This window comes from Microtus oregoni, unplaced genomic scaffold (genome assembly GCF_018167655.1).
Source record: "Microtus oregoni isolate MIOR12 unplaced genomic scaffold, Mior012 000000F_ref0000247, whole genome shotgun sequence".
NCBI lineage: Eukaryota > Metazoa > Chordata > Mammalia > Rodentia > Cricetidae > Microtus > Microtus oregoni.
Genome location: NW_024543059.1, coordinates 85,094,838 through 85,119,470, shown reverse-complemented (window position 1 = coordinate 85,119,470; position 24,633 = coordinate 85,094,838). Strand labels below are relative to the sequence as shown.

At 40.8% G+C, this 24,633-nt stretch overlaps 1 protein-coding gene across 2 annotated transcripts in view; it reads left to right on the top strand.

Annotated features, from left to right (window-relative positions):
- Positions 1 to 11,136: 11,136 nt before the first annotated feature.
- Positions 11,137 to 24,633, top strand: part of Plppr5 (phospholipid phosphatase related 5) — a 100,005-nt gene continuing 86,508 nt past the window's right edge. The window contains exon 1 of one of the 2 annotated variants that reach the window (XM_041656837.1): positions 11,137 to 12,397. In XM_041656837.1, coding sequence (XP_041512771.1) covers positions 12,161 to 12,397 — 237 coding nt within the window. In that variant the 5' untranslated portion in view covers positions 11,137 to 12,160. The remainder of the gene's footprint in view (positions 12,398 to 24,633) is intronic. The other variant, XM_041656831.1, reaches the window with a different exon arrangement.

The following is a 24,633-nucleotide window of genomic DNA, read 5'->3' as shown; positions in this document are numbered from 1 at the left end:
TCTGCCTTACCTTCTGTCAGTAAATCAATAGCATAGTACACCGTTTAAGGAAGTTTACTCTCCTGCATGTGTAATATCCGTCTTTGAGTGTGGAAATGTATAGTCATTTTGAAGTAGTTGGTTTTGCTAGCAAATGGGTGATAATCTGTTGTACCATGCCTGATGTGGATTTTTACATAGTATTATAAATTCTTAAAAAATAGGATTGAACGCATGCAAAGCACTAGTTTGTGCATTTCCCAGTGACAAGTCAGTCAGTGTGTCAGTAGGACAAAGTCTCTAGTAAGTCTTTGAAAACCGTTTCAGCAATGCGGGGGAGGAGGGGCATGCCATGTGGTGATGGACACATGATTTCCCTACTCTTCAGCATGCTGTCATCTCCGGCTGGAGAGAAGGAAGCAGAACTTAAATTCCAAGGAGGCTTGGCTGAGACAGCATTAAGAAAGCCCTATGGTATAGCCTGCTTCTAACTGTCCTTATCTCCCTTCATATGAGACTCCATTACCTGCCAGTAATTGATTTGTTGCAATTTCTGAATGTAGCCTGTGGTTTCCTTATCAGGATGAATAAGAAGAAGAAATTAAATTTCTGATTTTAGTTAAAAAATATATAGGGGTGCTTATCCCAAATAATCAGTATTTTATTCGTGTTATACTTCTGGCTACATGAGGAGAGAGATTGCCCTTCAGATGCCAGTGCTTATGGTACGAAAATCATTTTGAAGTAGACTGTAGTGAGGTGGCACTGCCAAGGAGATGGTGAAAATACTTGCTATTGATGTAGTTTTAACTCAGGCTTTCTGACGTTTACAATGAGGTCATAAAAATTAACTTGTTCTCTAACTTGACTTTAAAGAGTTCAACCATAAATCCATTGACTGGCAAACTTAGACATCATTAAAAATAAGCAAGTGCAATTTATTATTCTCAAGGTTTATAACTCATGTGATCACCAACTGGATAGTTCATCAAGAAAGAAACCAGTGGAGACCTTGAACAGGTTAAGTCATTGCAAGTTACCAGCAAATAGCTGTTTTTATCTCTAAAATTTGAACTTCCCTCTGGTTCTACTTGATAATATACCCTATATCTAAATTTATATCATCTATCTATATCTATCTATCTATCTATCTATCTATCTATCTATCTATATAAATGTATGTATTTCAGAGACAGGACCTCAAGGGAGAGCACTGAGGACGAATGAAGAAATATATATGAGGCTCTCATCAGACAGTGTTGGTGTTCAGTAAGAAAGGAACATACTGGAGTCCTTCGATGTTTGTAGGCTCAGAGAAAAGGTCATCTGAGGTCACATGCAGACATACATACAGGCCATTGAGAGGCTTCCACTGAAGTCATTGCTATAGCACCTTGGTATCGAACTTCCCATAAACAGAATTGTGAGGAAAGAGATACGAATATGCCTAGTTTGTTTCTGTTTGTTTGTTTTGAAATCTGAGAAAACGATCTCAGATTCCTGCATTCTTGTCTCAGTAGCTAAGCCAAGGTAGCAATTATTAAAGTGATAAAGCAGTATCTAAGTTTCATATCAGTGGCCTTTTCCCCAGGTCCACCAAAGAGCAAGGAAAAAGAGTCCAGTCTCATTCAAAGTTTGTAGTTTCCTCCTGTGTTTCTTCCAATGCATCAGGATTGTAGCTTGGGTTTAAAAGTCTAAGACCCAAGTTGTGAACTAAGATCTCTGTGATGTGTGCTCATTCTGCGCCAAAGATACTGTTACAGTGCTAAAACAAACAACAAACAGAAAACCAGATATATGTTTCTTTGTGGTTAACAAACCAAATGTGAGTGTCCCAACATACTTCTGAGAAACGCTTTATTAGGCTAGCTCATCTACCTCTTTCAACCTACACCACATGACCAGCAGGCTAGTTATGCAAACTAAACCTTGCCACAAAGCATCATGATCCTTAACATTTATTTATCTTGTTATGAATCCGAAAATCATGTGAGGAGACAGTGTGCTACAGAAAAAGAATATCTGGACTGAGAGTCAGAGAGTCTGGATATGTGAGCTGCCTGGAAGTTGATTTCATCCAGTTATTTAGATAGATTTCATGCTAAGAGGTATGCACACTCTGTTAAAATAACGAAGCCGATTGGTTGCGACCAGCCATAATGTCTCAGCAAGGAAAATGGAACTGGAATAAAGTGGACCAGAAAACGGAGTGAGTTTCCCTTCTTTGTTCCATAGCAAGGTGACCTCATACAGGCAGTGACTTGAAATTGGGTTGCTTTATGTAAGTTGAACTGGATATTCCCATAGTAGAACAGCCTCAAGCATTTGCATTCAAATAGGAGATCTCTGCTACTTACCATCCTTGAGAACAATGTTGGATTTAAGGAAAGAAGGCTTTAGTCGTGATCTTTCTGCTTTGCTTATCCTCAGCATCAAGTGAGGAATGCAATGATGAGAAAATTATCACTATTTTTGGTGAGCCTTTTCCTGATTTTTTAATTTTTTATTTTATACTATTTTATTTTCATTCTTTGAAAATTTTATACTTTCAGGTAATTAATTTTATGTTTCACATCCATCATTACCTTGTCTTATTCATTCCCCTTATCCAAATACAAACCTTATTACCCCCAACAGACACCTTTTCTTTATTGAAATGTCCTTATCCTGACTTATTGAGTTTAAGTTGGTTTTTCTGGATGAGCATAGTGGGCGGTTGTTTACTGGAACATAGACAACTCATCAGTAGTGACATCAATAAAGGAAATTAGACCACTTTCCTCAGACAAAAAATTAGCCCTCAATAGTCACCCAGGGAGATGGAGCCTCCCTGCTACTTCAGTGAAAAAAATTCAAGACCCCAAAATGTGTACATGTCTGCTCCAGGAAACTGCACCAAAGTCAGTTCATGAGTACATTTGCCATGCTGTGTTCAGAACACATTCTTCTCCAGCAGGCCTTCCCAACAACTGGCATTTACCATCTCCTTGACCTCACTTTCCTGATGTATTCTGAGACATTACTGGGGAGGGGAAGTGTCATTTCACTTAAAGGTTAAGCACTCCATATTCTTTAATCTTTTTATTTGGACTGTTTCTGAGACACCAGTTTGAAGTCCCTTTCACAGTGAATAAGGGTTCCCCCTTTCTTCACGTCCTTGCCAGCATTCATTGCCAGTTGGTTTCACAATCTTAGTCATTTGAACTGTGGTAAGATGAAATCTCACAGTAGATTTGATCTGCGTTACTCTGATAATTACAGATGTTGAACACTTTCTAATACATTTTATAATTTATTCTCTATGAATTCTCTGTTCAGTTCTATACCTCTCCATCAATTTTTATTGCTTTTAATTGGGCTACATATTTTTCCCTTCTCCCCTTCCTCCCTCTTCCTTCCCTTTTCTCCTTTCCCCTTCTTCCTTCTCCCAGGATCCTTATGCTCCCAATTTACTCAGGAGATCCTACCTTTTTCTAGAGTGTCATTTCATTGAGTTCAAAACCCCTGGGTTGAATTCTCTGATCATTTGCATAAGCACTGAACTTGAGTGGGGTACTAAACTACTTAGAAATTGGAAAGACGGTTCAATGGGAACAGGGGAGGTAGCTCTTTCAGTAAGAGTGCTTGGTACACAAGCATGAGGACCTGAGATCAAGTCCCCTAATTCCACGTTATAAAAAGTCAACTGTGGCTACACATGTCTAAAATCCCAGCATTAGGGGGTGGGAATTGTAGATTCCAGGAGCTAGTTGGCCAGCAAATCTTCAGGTTCAGTGAGAGACCCTACCTCAAGGGAATGAAGTAGAGATTGAAAAAGTAAGACATTTTACCTGTTTGCTTAAATATACACATGTGTATGCTTGACACTCTCTCTCTCTCTCACACACACACACACACACACACACACACACACACACACAGTGAATAATAAATTACTTGGCCTTCCTCCTACTTTCTCCAAAGTTTTACAATGATAAGCAAAATGATTTTTAGTTTAGAATGAAAATATAAATACTTTAATTAGCCAGTCAGGAGATATTAAGTAGTTGAAAACTTTATCCTTAAGAATATGAATATTTATATCCTGTATCACTGTCAACAACATTGTTTTGAGAGAAAGTTGAAGGAAGAACCTGTGAGAGAAATCACTGCATATTCTTCTGTTTGCTTTTCTGATTTCAATCTTATTATTAGATCATTGTTGCTAACCAGTTTTCACTGACATGTCCCACCCTCATCGCAGTGGGTGTTTCTGTGTGTAATGCCATCTTTAATGCAGTGCAGCGCATGGAAAGAAAGCAATTTGTTTGTACTCGTTGATGATTTGCTCTAATACTTCTGTTGACTCATATAGATCTCCAATAAAAACAGAATGTAAATCATAAAATCTTAATTAATTTCATAAACTAGAGTATCCTAGGGGGCCTTTGGCTTTTATTGGTAGAAACCTTCCACATATTTTGTTAGAACTCTAAATTAGTCACCTAAGCATGCATTTTTGATTTGATGGCATAGCAAAGGGTCACTAGTTTGAAGTTCTGATCTTACTGCTTGTTACTCTATTGGTCTGAGGTATAACAAATTTTTTATGTTTGTGTGTGTGCATGCATGTGTATGGTATGTGTGTTATATTTTATGTGAGTATGTTTGTGTGGTGCTTGTGTGCATTGTGTATGTGTGGTGTGTATATGTAAGAAAATGTATCAGGTGTATGTGTGTGGTGTATATGGTGTGTGTGGTGTATATTTGGTATGTGTGTGGTGTATGTGTGGTGTGTGTATGTATGTGTGTGTATGTGTTTGGAATGTGTGTATGAGTGGTGGTGAGTGCGTGTGTGGTGTGTATGTATGTATGTGTGTATGTGTATAGGGCAGTGGTGAGTGTGTATGTGTATGTAGTGTGTGTGTGGTGTATATTTGGTGTGTGTGTGGTGTATATGTGGTGTGTTTGTGTGTGTGGTGTGTATATGTGTATGGGATGTGTGTATGGGGTGCTGGTGAGTGTGTGTATGTAGTGTGTGTGTGGTGCATATTTGGTGTGTGTGTGGTGTATATATGTGTATGGGATGTGTGTATGGGGTGCTGGTGAGTGTGTGTGTATGTAGTGTGTGTGTGGTGCATATTTGGTGTGTGTGTGGTGTATATGTGGTGTGTGTGTGTGGTGTTTATATGTGTATGGGGTGTGTGTATGGGGTGCTGGTGAGTGCCTGTATGTGTGTATGTGTATGTGGTGTGTGTGTGCGGTGTATATTTGGTGTGTATGTGTGTGTGTATGTGTATGGGGTGTTTGTATGGGGTGGTGTGTGTGTGTGTGTGTGTGTGTGTGTGTGTATGTTTATGGGGTGGTGGTGAGTGCCAGTGTGTGTGTGTGTGTGTGTGTGTGTGTGTGTGTGTGTGTGTATGTATGTATGTATGATGGCATACATGTGGCAGTAAGAGGACATTTCAGGATTAGTTTTCTTTTTCCAGCTCCTATTTGAGGAAGGGCTCCTTGCTTCTGCCCACACTGTATTCTGGGCTGCCTGACCAGGGAGCTTCTGGTGATTCTCCTGTCTGTCCCCCACTCACTGTAGGATTTCTGGGCTTGCAGAGATGAACACTGCAGTGGGTCATTTTATAAGGTGGGTTCTAAGTATTGAACTCAACTTGCCAGATTTGTGAGCAAGTGATTTCACCCACTGAGCCATCCTGCCAGTTCAGAAGATTGATTTTTCATAGGGCTGACAATAAAATAAAAGCTGGATTATTTATAAAAAACAAAACAGAACTTGAAGGGGTAATTCTTCAAATATCTTTTTTTATAACAACCGTGATGCTACTACTTAGTGCCTATTACTTCCCAGAGAGCCAGAAAGTGTTTTGCTCATGTGTCATTAATTCTCCTGACCACCTCGTGCTTACTGAAGTGACATAATAGTGCCACTCTTAGTTTGCCTCTTTTCTGAAAAATACTGTGTGAGATGTTTGTATTAAAACTGCTCTTCCTTAGCAAGGCTCCAGCATGTGCAGAATCTGGTTTTAAACGAATCAGAACTTTAACTAGTCAGAGCTACAAACCCTGATTTGTTCATTTGCTCTTAATTACAAATTTTAAAAATGTTAGTTGATATGATCCAGCTACGAAAGAGGGAATATTTTGCATGTCTACCATCTGCTTTGCTCTCACGTCAATCATTTCCCCCAGCACATCCAAGGACAAGCAAAGGCGTGCCAACCAGCGTTCGTATCTCTGTTTTCGAGCATGGACTTGCAAACATCATCAGCTCAATTTGTTTCCAAGTTTTACTTCACTGCTGAAGCTCCACTGTTTCTTTGTAGGATTTATGATTTGGTTTGCAATGGTCCTCATTAATCACAGCACAAATAATGACTTTCGGGTATTCTCAAGGAGTCTGAAGGTGCAGACAGCTCAGCAGGTTTTATGCTGGCATGTCCCCAAATGGATCGATGAAGATTTTGCTGATCTCACTGTGACAGGATTATACTGGTTTGGTGAAGAATAACACCAGTAGGAATAACCTCTGATTGCCAAGAATGGCCTCGGCTATATATGATATTTATGTGAAGCAGGCAAGATTATCAACATTTTAGAATGCTGTAGAAGCTAAGACATTGAAATAACTTGGCCAGGACCCTGTAACTCATAACTTTATAGAGCAAAGATTGTCAACATCCCTGATCCTTGAGCTAAAGTTTCAGTAGTTCTGGTCACATTCTTATGTCTGTTTTCTTCAAGCCATTTGAAGCTATTCTCAGTGAATGTGAATACTTTGTAACGTCCCCTGACATCATAGACCTATGGATTGATACCTAGCATAACAATGCATATTTAATGCTTAAAACATACAACAAATAATCTAATGCCTATAGCCCGGAAAGCACAGCAGCCAGCATTCATCTGAATAATTGCTGAGTTGAAATCAAAGATGGAAAAACACCTAGGATAGACTTAGATGAAGCAGTTAGTACAACTGATTATGTTTTCTAATTCATATTTTCCCGAGGTTTTAATATTTATGAAGCATTTTGTAAATATAAGCCTTTCAACATCTGTGCAGTTAAGATTCATAAGCTGAATTTCACAGATGAGCAAATGAGCTCAGTGAAGCTCAGTAATAGACAGGGATACACAGTGAATATGACCAGCATATTGCAGTTAACATTTGCCAACCAAATACTTTGGATTTCCATAACACAGGAGGATTCTGTTTAGGACACATTAACTATTTCTATTCTTTCTCAACATTCATAGTTAATAAGGTATTCTGCCTCCTTGGAAAATTCTATAAATTTCATATATGCACACTCAGGGAAAGTAGCTTCAACAATTTAAATATATGCTTTATTTGTGGTAACCACATTGAAAATAAGGATTTGAAAAGCTGGACATGCAGAAGAATAAAATAAATTTTAATTCTGTCACAGAGTAAGTCATATTAAAGATATCTTGGCGGCCTCAGTTGTAACAACTGAGTTTTCAGTTCAGTTCAGAAGTATCTGCCCTTTGAGATAAGGGTCATGCTGCAGCTGGAACATTAAAGAAGACACGCAGATCACCGTTCTTGCATCTTGAGAAAGCAGCTACCTCCCGGCAAACACTGAACCTCCTTCTGCAATGTTGCAGTCCTCTGTGATGTAACTCATGAGAAGTTAAGAATGTAATCCCAAATAGCCAAACCGTTTCAATATGTCTTTCGTGATTTTGTGTCTTTGGGTTTATATGACCATTTTTAAAGACTGTATTTCATGGTCTCATTTCTCATTCATGCTTCAGAGGTGCTGCCTGTACCAAGCAGTCAAAAGCTTAGTATATTAGTATTTGTATTATTTTCCTCATCCAACCCAATAAATGAGCTACATAATGCCCTGTGCAGGGCACAGCCAATAATTTAGAATGGATTACTGGGTGGCCCAATTCCAAAAGCAGTTACCTGATCTATTTTTTTCAAAGCATCCCTTTTCTTATTCTATTTGCACTCTTGTCTCAGGAGAGCTTCCACCAATTTGTATGTTAATATTTAAAATTCCTCATTAGTACAAAGTCATCTAGCTTTTCAGCTCCAAGTCTCCTCAAGCATCACCCTCTCAGGCTTGGTAATATAAATGTGCAGTTCCTTGTGTGTTTAAAGGAGGAATATTTTATTTTGGGGAGTGGTACCTACTTAATCTCATATGAAACCCCTGTGTCCTTTACATTCCACTGCGTGGCTATGCATGGAAGAAAAAATTACTTCCTGGGCTTTCTGTTGTTTTGTGGTTTACTTTCTACACTTAGTGATAAAATATTAAGAAAATATCTGGGCTTACTATTAGTGATTGGCAATACATTGATATGCACATTTTCTGTACCATATATTCATATCTTAGGAAATCCTCAGTCTTACCCTCTCCCCCATCACAACCCTTCTTCTTCAATAAATTTAATGATGGGGTGGTAGGCATTTATGACGACACCTGGTTCTTAAATTCTTTTGATTTATTAGCTCCCAAATCTTGCCCCTTAGAAGACTATTTTGATAACAGAGAAGCCAGTTGATAAGTATCTTAAGGAGCCAAGTGAGATGTTCTGTATCTTTCCAGCGAGCACCTTCAGTTCTCAAAGTTCAAAGGGAAGAATTACGTTCATTAAGTTTTCACTAACTAGGCATTCTCAAATAATCAGTGTTTGCCTGCCTGCAGCTGGCCTCTTTGTCCTCATACTTAGAATCAACATAGATATTTTCTATCTTCACTTTTGGTGCATCTGCATCTGTCTTCTGTCTGCTAAAGAATAGTTGTGAACCATTTGCAGAAGGGTCACCTCTTCCCATGGTGCAGCAGTACCTTTCTGCTTGCTGGCAGATCATATAGCATTAGCTTGAAGGCGAGAGAGATACTTTGAATTGGTCAATAATTCCCTGAGGTTTGTCTCAGAAGTTTACTGAGACAAAATGTGGTAAAGGGCATGAGCTATTTCTTAGGGTATGTGCATTTGCAGGTGATATGCATTACTAGAAGCTGGATATTTAACTTTCACATTTTCATGTGAATTATATTAACATTCCTGGGTGAGAGCTGATATGGGGGGAGCCTGAAGGACAATGCAGTCTTCTGTTAAGAGAGTCTGATGTGGTAGTTTTTTTTTTTTTTTTGCAAGCACAAAGATTGATTAAGAGTTAAATTAAATCACATATTTAATCTGGATTCCAAAAGATTAAGTGCCAATAATGTCATTTTTAATCTAGCCTAAATTAATCTAGATAAAAATTAAGGTAGGACTTAAAAATTATTGGTAGTTGAGAAGATATATTTTTAGAAAATATTGTTTAAACTATGTAATAGAATATAAAGTGGAAAAACACACTCAAATAAGTACATTGTTTGAACAAGGTAATTTTCATACTATCACTATTGACAAAATTAGTTCTACTTTAAGAAAATGTGTCTACTTTAGCCCAAAGTAGCTCAGGTGTAGGAGGGTGAAGTAGATGCATTACACATTATATAGGAATGTAGAATATACATTCTCACCCACCTGAACCAGGCTGTGAATATCCAGTTTGCTCAAACATCCACGGAAGTTGATTGTCATGTTGATTCCTTATGATGTAAGGGAAGAACATATAATTCAATACTAACTTTGAATTTTAACACTTGATGGGTAGCTAACCATGGTTCAGCCAACAGCACTCTTTGATCATCTAAACAAGCAATTAGTGTATTAAAATTCTAGAAGGGGAAATCCTTAGATTTCTAAGGAACAGACAGATTGTGAGCTCACATAGACACAGTACAGGCTTATAGAGAAGTGAGGTCCTTTACAGAAGCTTCTATACTGGAAGCTAGCATAAGGAGGTGACTGGTGACCCCTCTGAGTCAAATTTAGGTACAGTAAATATCTTTACTTTTATAAGATTTTTAAAAATAATTTAAACACCATTGTACAGCGAATGCAGTGAACTACGGATTTTTTTCACCCCAAAGAAGCCATACTTCTTGCCCAGGTTTCTAGAGCAGTCCAGTGGCAGTGCTCACTTCTGAGTCCAGGCAGTGTTATAGTTGCTGCTCCCTTTATGCTCTCTCTGTCAGTGTGGCAATGGCAGTGTATGGACAAAAAAACTGTGGGTCCTACCTCTTGGCAAGTTGTACGTGTGAAGCTATGTCTGTGCTCTTGGGAGGGGAGTGACCCCATTAATCTTTCAAAAGGACATTTACTCCATGTGTCACACTGCACTGCCAGTACAGGATGGGCGACAGAACAAGAGCTTTGCTGCATGCCCAGTATAAGGCAATCAATACACACTGGGGAGATCACAAAATATTTTAATTTTAACAATAATGTTCATTTTCATCCACTGTTTCAAAGGTGCAACCCGTAACAATCAACACCATTTCTTCACACACACACACACAAAAAAAAAATTACTGAATGGGAAGGTTAGTGACAGTCCTAGTCAGGGGACCAGAGGAGTAGTCAAGCCCCTTTATAGCCTTGGAGCAATTTTCTGAATGAAGTCTTACATCATCATCTATCTTTAGAGTAGCCACATTTTCATAAACTGGCAAGTCATTCTTGTACATTTGGGGGCATCTTACTTACTTTTACTGGTCAAAACTGCCTGTCCTATCCATCACTTAGAGTGATCTGTCAAGCGTTCTCTGAAATAATTAGTTGTTGAGTGGTGTTTGTGATTATGTGGTGGTCCATCTCACATCAATTTAACCGTCCAGAAATTTCCAGTGCTATTACCACTCCATCCTCACACTCAGTCATCTGCCAAATTAAGGCCGCTATTGCTTGGGGCTTATGTTGTATTTCCCTGATGACAAAGGCCTACCACCAAAAGCCACCAGAACAACCTATTAAAATGAATGAACGGCCCAGAAATCTGGTAAGTAATTTCACAATCTAATGAGAAGGGCATAGCTCTTGAAGTTGTTTTCCTTCCCTTGCCTTGTGCACATGATATTTTCTCTGCCTGCTGGACTGAGGGGTGTGAGCAAGTCAGGGTGGCTTGAAGGTATTGCCTAAGCTGGTGTGCAGAACTCACTAGGCATTACAGAACTGGCTCTCTGCATATGTATAGCTCCTAAGCTACTTAAATATCCGCGCACACGTGTGAATAGCTACGTAAGACTGCATTTGGTATGCCTGTGTTATGATTCCGTGTGAGTCTCCTGACCTCAGAGGAATTCCTGTAATTCCCTGAACTCTGGAGTTAGGGACATGAAGCACATAGCTCTTTCCGCCTTCCCTGGTGACTGGTACCCCTGGGTCCCAAGAATCTGCAATGCCTCATCTCTCAAGCAGCTAATCAGAGGAGACTGAGAAGATGAGATGAGAAGATGAGATGGGAAGAGCGGGTCCTAAGATGATGTCTCCGAATATAGGAGCCTTGATTCTGCGGCTTTATTTACAAAGCCTTGGAAAACTGGAGGGAAGGCAAAGCCATCCAGAATATAAAATCCTTTGAGATAATTTCTGTCATCATTCTGGAAGCCACACCGCCCAGCTGCTGTCCAGCGCAGGGGTCACGGAGTCCGGGCAGAGCTGTGAACAGAGGCTGCAAGTCGCAGGCGCCACCCGGACACTTTGCGCTTCGGTGGGCTTTGCGCCCTGAAGACGTGTCCCCGCACCATCTTCCCAGGCGCTGTGCGGAAGGTCTGAAACAGCCCAGCTGGTGCCTCGAAAGGGAGTTTCTAGAAGCTCCATCTCTGCTGACTCCCCTCCCCTTCGGATTTTGGATTTTACCCCCGCCAGGGAGCTAGCAGCTGCAGCTCCACAGCATCCACCCTCTCTCCAAGGGGACCAGGTGCCTCCGACGCCGCTTTCCGCGGGCCGGCCCGAGGGCTTGACCCCGGCGCTGCGGTGTGGCGGATGCTCCCGTGTCGGGGCCGGGGACTCCCCGCCCTTGCGCGCGACCCCGCGCCCGGGCGGGCGGCGCTTGCGGCGGGCAGGGGGCGGGTAGGGCAGCCTGGACTCGTCCTGGGGTAGCCGCCTCCTCTGCATCCTGTCCGCGCATCCCGGAGCCCAGCCGCATCCTCCGCCTCTGCCTCTGGCGGCTGCCAGCCCCCGCCTCGCGCCACCTCGGCCTCCCGCTGCCCCCGCCCCCGCGCCCCCGGTGGCTGTGCCTCGGCTGAGCCCTGAGGGGGCCTGTGGCTCGTCGGCCGCCCGCTCGGCTCGACTTGGCCGGGAGGCGTGCATGCCCCTGCAGCCCGCGGCGTTCATCAGCAGCATGCTCTATTTCCAGATGGTGATCATGGCAGGGACGGTGATGTTGGCGTACTACTTCGAATACACGGACACGTTCACTGTGAACGTGCAGGGATTCTTCTGCCACGACAGCGCCTACCGCAAGCCCTATCCGGGCCCAGAGGACAGCAGCGCCGTGCCCCCTGTACTCCTCTACTCGCTGGCCGCTGGCGTCCCGGTGCTCGTGGTAAGCCCAGGGCTACCAGCCCTCTCTTGCCTTCTGCAGATTGAGGATCCTCCAGGAGGACCAGTGTACACCAACCTTTACCATCTAAGTTTCTCCAACTTGGTGACAGCCCTCTTCCTCCAGAGGACATCCTTCTGGGGATCACGGGGGCGGGGGTGAGAGGGAAGCCTGCAGGGCTGGGTGGCTCAAAGACAGGGAAGAGCTCTGCAGAAGGTGATGGGTGGGTGGCGGGATGCAAAAGGGTGAGCCTCTGAAGCGAATAGACTGGATCCGTTCTGTGGCCCTCCCTAGCTGGTTGGCCTCCTCCTGGATTTTGCTAGGAAGTGGAGCAGCAGCCTGGGGTGGGGTAGAGGAGTAAGATGCTGGGCTGGAGAAGGGATCCCTGCCCATTGGGGCAGGGGCAAATGCTTCTGTTTTATCCCCCTCCTTTCCCTCCAGATGAAAGAGCCAGGTGCACTGAGCTGGAGATCAGCTCACAAGTATCTAAAAATGTCTTTGGGCATCTGTACATGAAGAGGTCTCAGCAACAGGGCTTTGCTGGAAAGCAGGAGCGGAGGAACCTACATCACAAGAGCACTTTAGATATTTAAAGGCTATCTTCTCCCTGGACGGCTCTAGTGCTTGCTTCTTCCTTGCTAGATTTATTGACTCTCTCTCTTCTCTCTGGTGTGTGTGTGTGTGTGTGTGTGTGTGTGTGTGTGTATGCATGTGTGTGTGTGTGTGTGACTGTCCAAGTAGGGGGAGAGGACAAGGCTATGTAGATAGGCTCTCTCTCTCTCTCTCTCTCTCTCTCTCTCTCTCTCTCTCACACACACACACACACACACACACACGCGCGCGCGGAATGTAACTCTTGAGCTAATGAATACAGCACAATTTGTATATATGAACACAATACAAAGTTCATTGTAGGAGATGGCTGATATTTCTTTGGAGACCGACTGCACTATGGTTCCTTTACATTGACAAAATATCTGAGGTTCCCTTCCCATGAAGCTCCCTCTCCTTTCTACCCCCCCCTCCCCCCTCCCCACACAATCAATAAGAAGCTAGCTAACAGAAGGGCAAGGGAGCTTGAGCTTTCATTTCCCACAGCTGAAGGTATGAACTGAAGTTGTGAGTAAGTGATCTACGGCTCCCATTTTCTAAGATTTTTGTCTTTGCTTTGGCCTTCAGGGAAGCGATTTAAGAGTTTTCAAAATGAAAAGTTCTTATTACAAAATGGCAACAATACAAATAAACCAAGCCAGTTCTAGATAGCGTCAAAGTAACTGTTGAACACGCCACTGCACAGATGACTTCAACTTTAGCTCTAGCACAATGGTTGAGCCTGTGTTAGGACTTCCTTCCCTTGGAATATCTTCAGTTTGATTTTGTTTTTGACATTGGCTTTGCTAAAATGTGCCAGCAATCCTCAATGCAGTTGCAAGCTCCAGTTCTCTCTCTCCTAGTTTGAAAAGTTGCCAGAACAAAAGGTGTCCTAGTTTCTGGGGTACTTTTTGACTTTGCAGATTCTGGGTTTTTAGGCACATGCTTTCTAGGAGATTAAGTAGCACAGAGAATTTTTTTGTCATGGAAAAAGCCAATTGCTTTTGGGTCATTGACTTATCTGCAACCATAATCAATATGTCTGTCTCTGTAATTGGCATTCAGTTTCCTCAGTAAGATAGCATTGCCAGCCTTGGACCATCCATCCCTGGTGGCAAGAACCAGTTTAGAGTTGAGAATACATTGGTCCAAGACTTCTCACTTTGGGGAGCCCTAGGGAGAACTGAAGGGGATAACGGAGCTAGCTAAGCACCACTGAGTGGAACTGAGCTGCTGTAGGCATGCGCTTTTAAGGACCAGCCTCTCCTTATATTAGAGGAAACTGAGGTTCAGATACTAGAGTGGAAATATCTGAAAATGACAACAATAGGTAGAACTGGTGTTCACATTCACAGGAACTAGTGCCAAGTGCCATGCTTCTGCTTTCAAAGCTGGCTGCTGGAGATGACATGGAGAGACCCGCAAACTGAGATTATGAAAGGGGGGGTTCCAACTTGACTTTCTTGTGTTGACCTCCAGATATGAATGAATAGATTTAAAAATTAGTGTGAAGAAAAAATATTGGATTTTGGATGGTTGTACTTTGCTTCCCTTCCTCCTAGGAATAATAAATTCTGCTACCACATGATGAGCCAATGCAGCAATGGCAGCTTGCTTCTCCATTCTTCTTAGGAACATGGCCTTACCCATACTCTTTTCTCATAAGAATAGCAACAATGTGAACAATACCCAACCACGGGGAAGATAGTATTTTATTCTTGAATACTCGAGTATGTTTTCCACATACTGTGGGGGTAGCCGTCATCTCTGAGATCTATCATTTTTTTCATAAGAAATTTTTTCTGGGTGGTGTTGTCTCACGCCTTTAATCCCAGCACTCAGGAGACAGAGGCAGGTGGATCTCTGTGAGTTTGAGGCCAGACTGGTCTACAAGAGCTAGTTCCAGGACAGGCTCCAAAGCTACAGAGAAACCCTGTCTCGAAAAAACCCCCCAAAATCAAAAAAGACATTTTGATTTTATTTAATTTTATTATTTCATGTAGGGCAATGGACTTCAGGCACTGGAGTTACAGACAGTTGTGAACTGCCATACGGGTCCTAGGGACTGAACCCAGGTCTTCTTGAAGAGCATGCAATGCTCTTAACCACAGAGCCATCTCTCCAGCTGTTTCATAAAACCATTTTGGGAAGCAGGGGCTGAGAAAGATTATGTGCTCAAGGACCAAAGTTAAAAGGTTGCCTTAATGGTTTCAGCCCTAGTCTTCAGTCATCTAAGTCTGTGCTTTTTCTGTTATCAATTATTGATTCAATCTGATCATAATCATTATTCTAATTAAGTGCTTCAAGCTCTTTCCTTGTGTCATATTTAGTGCATTTTGACTGCTAAGGTTCATATTTATTGATTTATTGTCTTACCTTTTTATATGTGTTCTTAACCTGGAGGGTGATTTTAAAATCTCTTCAATATTTCTACCTGTGGATTATTTTTTATTTGTCCCAAAATTTAAAAGCTTGTGCCTTTTGGGACTACATTACATTTATTTATTTACCTACTTATTTATTTATGGGCAGCGAGAGAGGAAATTTCTAAATATAGTCACAGTCTAAGATGTGTAATCTTCCCCCTAATGTGGAGACTGCAGGCACATGACTTTACCTGGGTGAATTTTAGGATTGGAAACTTTACTTGCTGTGAAACCTTGAAATTTTTATTTAAGCTTATTAATTCTCAGTTCTTTCAGTCACAAAATTTTGCATTTAAATTACTTATCATATGCAAATATCCTTTTTTCTTCAAGATTGATACTTTCTCATAGGTCATTGACATGTGTATTGTAATTTGGGGTGCTGGGGATTGAATCCAGGGTTCTGAGGAGGTTTGTTCCTAGCTCAGCATTATTATTAATAAAATAATGGTCAGGAAAAGTTTCCTGGATCCTTATGTTTCAAACATGTGTCTGTTAGTGCAGCTACTCTTAGGGTAATTTCAGACATAAACTACAGTTGCTGATTCTAAGAAGTTTATGGAATTTGAAAAATTCGAGAAACACACTGACAATTACAGTAATCATGATATGCTTGGCTGGGTGTGGTGATGCATACTTGTAAAAGCAGCATTCAGAGGCTGAGGCAGTAGGATCATCAATGTCAGGTTAACCTGGGCTGCATAGTGAGTTGAAAGTCTTATCTTCAGAATAAAATCCTGTATCCAAAAAACAAAGCAAAATAAAACAAACAAACAAACAAAAAAACCAGCCAGGGATACAGTGCAGTTGTAGATTCTGTCAGCTTAGTATATTCAGGGTCCTTAGTTTAGTCCCCAGCACTGCAAGAAAGAAAAGAAGTATGTTGATATGTAGAGACATATGTATATGCACATATGTGTGTGTATATATCACAAAGACCTGTGCTGATACAGGGAAGGTCAAGATCACTTTCAAGGGTGGGAGGAGGGGGAGAAGGGGGGGAGGAGGGGGATGGAAATGGGAGGCTGGGAGTAGGTGGAAATTTGTTTTTTTTTTTCTCCTTTTTTCAATAAAAAAAATGGAAAAAAAAGATCACTTTCTTTTGGAGGATTGAAGGAAGACTTCATAAAATACTTGCATATGATGAATACTTTATCTCTAATTAATTAATTAACTATTTTTTGTAAGTGTCAATACCAAGAGCTTTGTGTAAATACTCGGAAAGTGTTGTACTGGTGAGATGCATTTCCAGCCCTTGGGATTTGAGGGTGTACCTACAGCTTCATATCAAGAATGTTGGAAACAGATAATGACAGGGGCTTCCTTTCATTAAGTCTGTCCTTGGATAACCACTTCAGTGTTGTGCTACAGAATACAACACAGATAAGGGCGTTAGATAAGTCTGGACTCTTAGTCTGGCTTCTTTTACTAATTAACCAGCAATTTTGACGAAAGTTTCTTATTTCATAAACTGGAGATTAAAAAAAACCAATAAAACAAATAAACAAAAAACTTAATTTCCTGCTGGACAGGGTGGCTTATGCCTTTAGTCCTCCCAAAGCACACAGATTTGTGTGAGTTCCAGGCAATCCTGGTCTATATAGTGAGTGGCAGGCAACCCTAGGATACCTCATGAGACTCTATCAAAACTAAAATGAAAACAAAAATCATCCCATGAAACTAAAATAATATAAAACCACATCTAACTCCCGGAGAGCTAATGCAGGCGGAGGTTCAGATTCGGGATTCTCTTGCTTGTGTGTAAGTCTATTCTGGTATTTTCCAGTGGTAAGAACTTGAGCCAGTGTGTCTCTCTGCCCAGATTTCTTCAATGATAAAATGGAGGTGTTGTGGAAATTGGCCTTGCGGGGCTTTTGTGAATGTACAATTAGTTTAATGCGCATATGTGGTGGATTAGTGGCCCTCTCTATGCCTCTGTGGATCGCTTTACTCAGTACCACTGTGAGAATGCTCTCCTCAGATACTTGTCCCATCCTTACAGCCATTTTTATCAATGGCATGTAAGAAGTTCAGTGAGAGATCATTGCGTCAGAATTTAGTTATTTAAATCCATTAATGCATTTCATTTCCACAATACAATTATGAAGGTGACAGAGACATAGGGAGTTGAGATGGCACACCCGGAGTCTCACGATGACAGTGCCATTCTCCAAAGCCTGTGCATTTACCTCTTTTGTTAAAAACCTTTACTCTGACAGACTAACCGGTCTTTTAAGATTTTTAGTCATAGTGACTCAATCCAAGAAAGTCAACATTTTTTCTCAAACCTTTTGTCCTGAATTCCATTTTCCCTGGTTTGGTGGTAAACTGTGTGCCCCACGGTAGAGAATAGTCTCCATGTGTGATGTAGGAAATTGTTTTGTTTCCTGTTCTGCTTGGAAGTGTTGAGGAGAGGTGGGTGGCAGCAGAAGGGATTCAGAGTTGTGTGGTTCTGCTTTGAAGCGTGGTTATTATCTCAGCTGCACACACTGAGCAGGGACTGTAGGCACCCACATTTGTGGAGATCCACAGTCTCCTGGATTTGCAGTCTGTGGTGCTGGAGAGGTGAGGTGCCTCCTCTAAGGCCTGTTTCTTAAAATAAGAGAGGCTTAGCACTAGACCATGCAATGCCATGCATGTGTGGAAATCGGATGTATGCTTATACATACACAAGGAAAGTTTAAAATGTTTGTTTTAGGAATCCCTAAATGGGCTATTCTTGCAGGGAGGGTCTGAGAGTCTGAAGCCCTACTAATGCCTTTTGTTTTTCTTTAGAAATTGCCACTCCTATCCATTCATATTCTCCCTTCCCTTTTCTTCCTCCTCTTTCCTTCCCTTTCTGTTTAAAAAGTAATTCTCTTTGCCCCCCCCCCCTTTCCTTTCATCTCCACTCATTTTCCCACCGATACGGAAATGGTGGCAGGAAGCAGAAGCCCTGCTAGCTTTCTCCTGCTTCTCTCTCTCACTCCCTCTTCCTCTATCTTTTCTCCTTTCCTTCCTCCTGTTATCTACACGTCATCCTTGTGACATTTTTGGGACATTTACTGTAATTAAAATATGTGGACTTGCTCCACCCTACCTTTAAAAGCTTTTATGAGTGACAATTGGATGAGGAAAAAAAAAAACATTTTGGAGACCATGTCACTTCATAAATACAAGGAAGAGACAGTGTGAACAGGTCACACAGATTGCGTAGCTATCCATGATTGGCATCATTTCTAGCTCTATTTTGTCAGACTTATGCATGTATATCATGACACAAGAAAATGAATATGACTTTTACAATCTTTTTACTGATTCTTCTATACACAGAATGGTATAGGTAAAGAGTTAGTAGTATAAAAAGGTCTAACTAATTATTACAGACTATTGCTCTAATGTATAATGCTGGCTTCTAAAATATTTCGGTAACTTTAAGTGTTTTCAAGATCCTTATTAAGAATCATCTTGCAGGGCGGTGGTGGCACACGCCTTTAATCCCAGCACTCGGGAGGCAGAGGCAGGTGGATCTCTGTGAGTTCGAGATCAGCCTGGTCTACAGAGCTAGTTCCAGGACAGGTTCCAAAGCCACAAAGAAACCCTGTCTCGAAAACAAAAAAAAAAAAAAAAAAAAAAACAAAACAAAAAAAAGAATCATCTTGTTCATTTCTGTAGTTTTAAATAGTTTGGGGAGTACACGAATGCCTTTGTGTAATATATATATATATGTATAATATATATATATATATATATATATATATATATATATATATATATACATACACTAAGACTTCATGCTATAACACATGAAGTCTTAGGGTTTTTTTTTACCCCATCAAGCAGAAATCTGTAGACTTTTTAAATGATATAAGGAATTTATTATGTACTAGGTACAGCACTGCTGACCGGGCTTCTAAAATATAAGAAAGAAAGAAAGAAAGAAAGAAAGAAAGAAAGAAAGAAACTCTACTCTTCAAGAATACATACCATCTGAGTAAAAATTAAACCTCTAAGCCTCAGTTCTCTTGTCTATAAAACAGACATCAGAATATATAACATGATCTCTTTCATGAACTAACAATGTCTGTGCTAAGTGTTCAGTTGGTGGTAGCTGTTTTTCTACAACAAATGCCTGCTATTCTTATTGATAGCACGTGGTAAAATGACATCACGCACACTTAACCACTTTTGAACCAATGAGCTAAGCCATTTACTGTGCACATTAATTCTTTCAGATAGTGTGTGTAGTGGCACCTCTAGGGTGCTTTAGCAATTCGCTTCAGTAGGTAAATGACATGTTGAAGACCTGCACCTATTACTTCAAGTCCAGTGCTCTGGTAGCTACATAGAGTTGGCCACTAATTTGATTCATAGTATATATGACTGCATTCCTAGCAGCAGAGAAGAGTTAAAGCATATTGAATTAATATCAATGGGTTATTTGCCCTATGCCCATTAATGTAGAGTCTCAGTCAACAGAAATTGAAAAAGCTAAACATTGGAAAGGAGAGTTTAAAAATCAATGTTCAAATATATGAACTCTCTTCCATATTTAAACCATCACAATAGCAAATAGAATTTGATTTTTTTTTCAGGTTTGAATTCTCACCCACTCACATGGCAGAATAGGTGCTGATGTCAGAACAATGACCCTTACTTAGAGTTAGGAAGACCCTTTTAACACTTTAGAAACTTATGGAATATTATTAGGTTGGAAGAGATTTTAAAATATGTAAAATAGGATTTTATCAGTACTATTTAAACTGTTTCTGAGAATGGCAGTTTTCACTCAGCAGGCTGGTTACATTTTCAGTCTTATTATGACAGATGTAGTTTGAGAATTATTGTCAGCAAAATTACCATTTTAAAGGGATAAAAACAGAATTACATTTTTTTTTCAAAATAGTTACATTTAAAATTTTAAAGACAAATTCTGTGATACATATTTCTCACTGAGAGAACATGTATGAATGAATGAGTAAGTGTGTGTGTGTGTGTAGATTTATAAGGGGTTTGGCATTTAATACATTTGTAAGTTTTGTATGAATTTACTTTTATCCCCCCTGTGTCTCATCTCTCTGATGCTTCTGCCCACACCAATTCAGCTTCCTAGAACATTCTTTGCATCCAAGAGGTAATCTCCCTACTTATATCTCTTGCAAATTACAAGTTGGATATGAATTATGATATTCAGGTCGTTTTGTGCTATGGTTGATAATACATCATTATCATATTTCCATCATTAGATTTTGGACACTTCAAAGTTAGAATATTGTAAATTGACTTGAGTCAGTTTTCTTTGGTTGAATATCTAGGCTATTTTTGATAAATAAGCTATCAAGGCACTCATTGAAGTTGTGGTGATGAAGTTATAATGAATTTGAATTCAAATAATAGGTCAAATTCTGCTGAGCTTTCAGTTATTTAATAGCTTTCCATTACAGCAGGCAGAAGTGTCCAAATAACTTGTAAGTTCAATGAATCCGTAACCTTAGGTCCTCAGTGATGATTTAGATGGATGAAATGCTGTCTGAAGGGTTAGCACAGCCAAGATGGGATTGGATTGACACAGTCCAAATCAACCACAGATCTTCTAAATTCATCAGGATAAAACCATTAGGGAATAGAATAGACCACCCCAGAGTCTTAATCCTTGCGTGTTCAGGTATGGGAATATAAACCCATTCACATCAATTGAATTTTTTTCCTTTCACCAGTGAATGTACATTTTTAGCAATTCATCATGATAATTAAAAGCCAGTCTTTTCATCAATAGAGAAAACCCCTTTTTTTCTAGCCTCTTTGCTAATTAAGCCAGCCATTAATTAACATACAGATAGCAAAGAGATTTTGGCAGCTTCTTTGAAATAATAAGACCTGTTTTAATTCTCTGTCACTGTGACAACATACCTGAGATGAATAGCATTAAGGCAAGAAGGATTTCGTTTGATTCATGGTTTCAGTCCACAGTCACTTGGCTTCTGGGCCTGGGGGTTAGGGGAAGGGCAGTGCAGCAAAATGAAAGTACATGAAGAGGCAACGCAATTCACCTCACACTGGCTAGGCAACAGAGAGATAAAAGAGTGCTTGCCTTTATAACAAAGCTCTGCTCCAAAAAGCCATTAAGTTATTACTTTATCAATGGATTAATCTTCCGTGAGTTTGGAGCCCTCATGGTCCATTGACTTCCTAAAGGTCCCAGATCCGCACACTGCAGCACCAGGGACCCAAGTCTTCAACACATGCTCTTCAGGATAGATTCATGAACCAAATCATAACCATACTTGTGACTGACTACTCTGGACTGTGAACTTGGCTAGCATTTTAGCAGACCATCCCTGGAAGTAGACCTGATATCAGTAAGTTTATACACACTAATTCATATCACATACATCATCCTAGATTCAACTGCAGATGCCATCGCCTTAGGACTGGTTCTTCTCTAACTCATTATTTCTCAAACATATGCTCAAGATATCTTAGCTAAATGGTGGCATGTATGATCGTATTTGTCTTATAGCCATTTCCATATTCTGCTAGCTTATTTATTTCCTGAAAATGTACATTGTGTGTGGCACACAGGGTGTGGATACAGAGATATAAAATAAGTGCAAATGGAGTAACAGAAAGCAGGACTGTAAAAAGTTACTTCAACCACTTTGTGCTCCCTTCTCTACTCTCAGATTTTCTTCCCCTGGACAAATCCTTAGTAAATAGCTTTCACGGGCGTCATATTTTGAAATAAAGTCTTTAAGAAGTCAAAATCATTGTTGCAAAAATCCAGGGATTTATTGTCCTTCAAAGCAAATTTGGAAATAGTTGAAACATTTTGGGGTAGTGAAGTAAACACTTTGCTTATATAGCTGCATATTATTGGAATAACTTGTGGCCTCTCCCTGCTAATAGAAGTCAGATTTGTGTTAATATAACCCAAACCTCTGTGTGTTTCTCATACTTGCAGTATTGACAGCAGAAACTGTACTTTGTTGAAATCGTCGTTTTAGATTTAGCCCCCGTCCGCTTGGGTACATAGAAGCATCTTGTATTTCCAGAGACCTCATCAAAGCCGAATGTCACGATCTCACAGACACTGAAACCAAGCAGTCTCAGAGAGATGCTGCACCAGGGAATTCATCTTGGAATTTCAAATGAACTCCTGACATTTTCTATTGAAAGGGGGAAAAAAAGACAGTATCTTTGGGTTGGTGACAATGACCTCTTCCTTCCCATGTGCCTGGGCGGTATTTGCTTAGTTACAAAAATGAATGAAGAGCCTTAGTCACAAGTACGTGATAGCCCTCTTGCTCTTCCACAAAGGGACATTTGTTTCCTCTTCTCTCTGGTTTCACATCACATGGCTACTTGGGGTCCCCTTGTTTTTCTGGGTGAAGTCTGGAATACAGATATTGGACTCTAGAAGATGCTTTATCCAAGCCGCACAATCAGTCTCTTTCTGGACTTACTTTTTTAGAAAAAGTTTGTGAATTCAGTGTGAAATGAAACATGCATCCTCATAGGCAGACCTCTTCAGCCATGGAAGAGGAACTTAGGGATCTTTTATTTTTGCCTCTTAATTTTCTAATGAGTTGCCATGGAGATAAAGTGACTTGTCCAAGGTCACTCAACTAATGAGCAGATTGCACAGGCAGCTAATATGTTTAGATTGCGTAATGCCTATCTAGTATTGTTGCAGCTGCTACATACATACTAATTTAGTGTTCTTTTCAACATTGGGGGTTACCCTATTGTATCTCAACTTATAGATGAGAGCATAGTATCAAGGCTCAGAAAGAGTGAGCCACTAACCTATGACACACAGCATGGAAGTGGTATGCCTTGACCCGATGCTTTTCCTACCCTAGGTTTTACATTTTTTGGAAGGATGAAGGCCACCTGTGGTGAATATCTTTGTTTTGCAGTGTTATTTGGGAAAATAAAATACACACTCTGTTTATGGTAATAGTTTTTTTTTTTTGTGACTTTTACTCTTGACCCAAAAGATTCTACTAACAGTGTGTTTATAGTTAACACTTGGGATCTTAAAGAGGCAACCAAAGATGAGAAAAAAGGTTTTTGGGGGTTTTTTGTTTTTTGTTTTTCGAGACGGGTTTTCTCTGTAGCTTTGGAGCCTGTTCTGGAACTAGCTCTAGTACAGCAGAATGGCCTCAAACTCACAGAGATCTGCCTGCCTCTGCCTCCTGAGTGCTGGGATTAAAGGTGTGTGCCACCACTGCCTGGTGGAAGAAGAGCTTTTAAGGGGCTGGAGAGCTTGCTCTTTGGGTAAAATACTAGCTTCACGTGCACAAGATCCTGAGTTGAGATTCCATTTACCCATGTAAAAATGTTGGTTGGGTGTGACAGTGTGTGTGCCTACAAGCCCAGTGCTGTGTGGTTGGATACAGGCAGATCCCAGGAGTTTCCTAGGCAGCTAGCTAAAGCAGTATTGAAAGATACTAGTTTCATGAGTAATGGTGGCTCAAAAACCATGGTAGAGAGCAATACAAGAAAAATACGAGACCAACCACTGGCCTCCACACGTGGATAAGCACACTTCCTCAAATATGCACACAAATATATCCCCTGCACACATACATACACTCATACACAATGAATAAGTGAACAAATGAACGAAGGAATGAATGAATAACATTGGAATCTAAAATCAGTGTTGGTTCTATTATACTTTTTTCTTTCAGTTAATACCAACTATTTTCATCCAAAAAAAAAGCCCCATTTGGAGTTTAACTGGTAGCAGAATAACAGTCTATCCAGTTTTGATGCACACATTTTAAACTTTTTTTTTAATTAAAATTTTTTTATTAAAAATTTCTGCCTCCTCACCGCCTCCCTTTTCCCTCCCCCTCCCCCCACTCCCCATGCCCCACTCCCCTCTCTCTCCCTCTCCTGTCCAAAGAGCAGTAAGGGTTCCCTGCCCTGTGGGCAGTCCAAGGTCCTCCCCCCTCATCCAGGTCTAGGAAGGTGAGCATCCAAACCGGCTAGGCTCCCACAAAGCCAGTACGTGCAGTAGGGTCAAAACTCAGTGCCATTGTCCTTGGCTTCTCAGCAGCCCTCATTGTCCACCATATTCAGAGAGTCCGGCTTGTTCACATGCTCCATCAGTCCCAGTCCCGCTGGCCTTGGTGATCTCCTAATAGATCAGCCCCACCGTCTCAGGGGGTGGGTGCCCCCCTCGCGGTCTTGACTTCCTTGCTCATGTTCTCCCTCCTTCTGTTCCTCATTGGG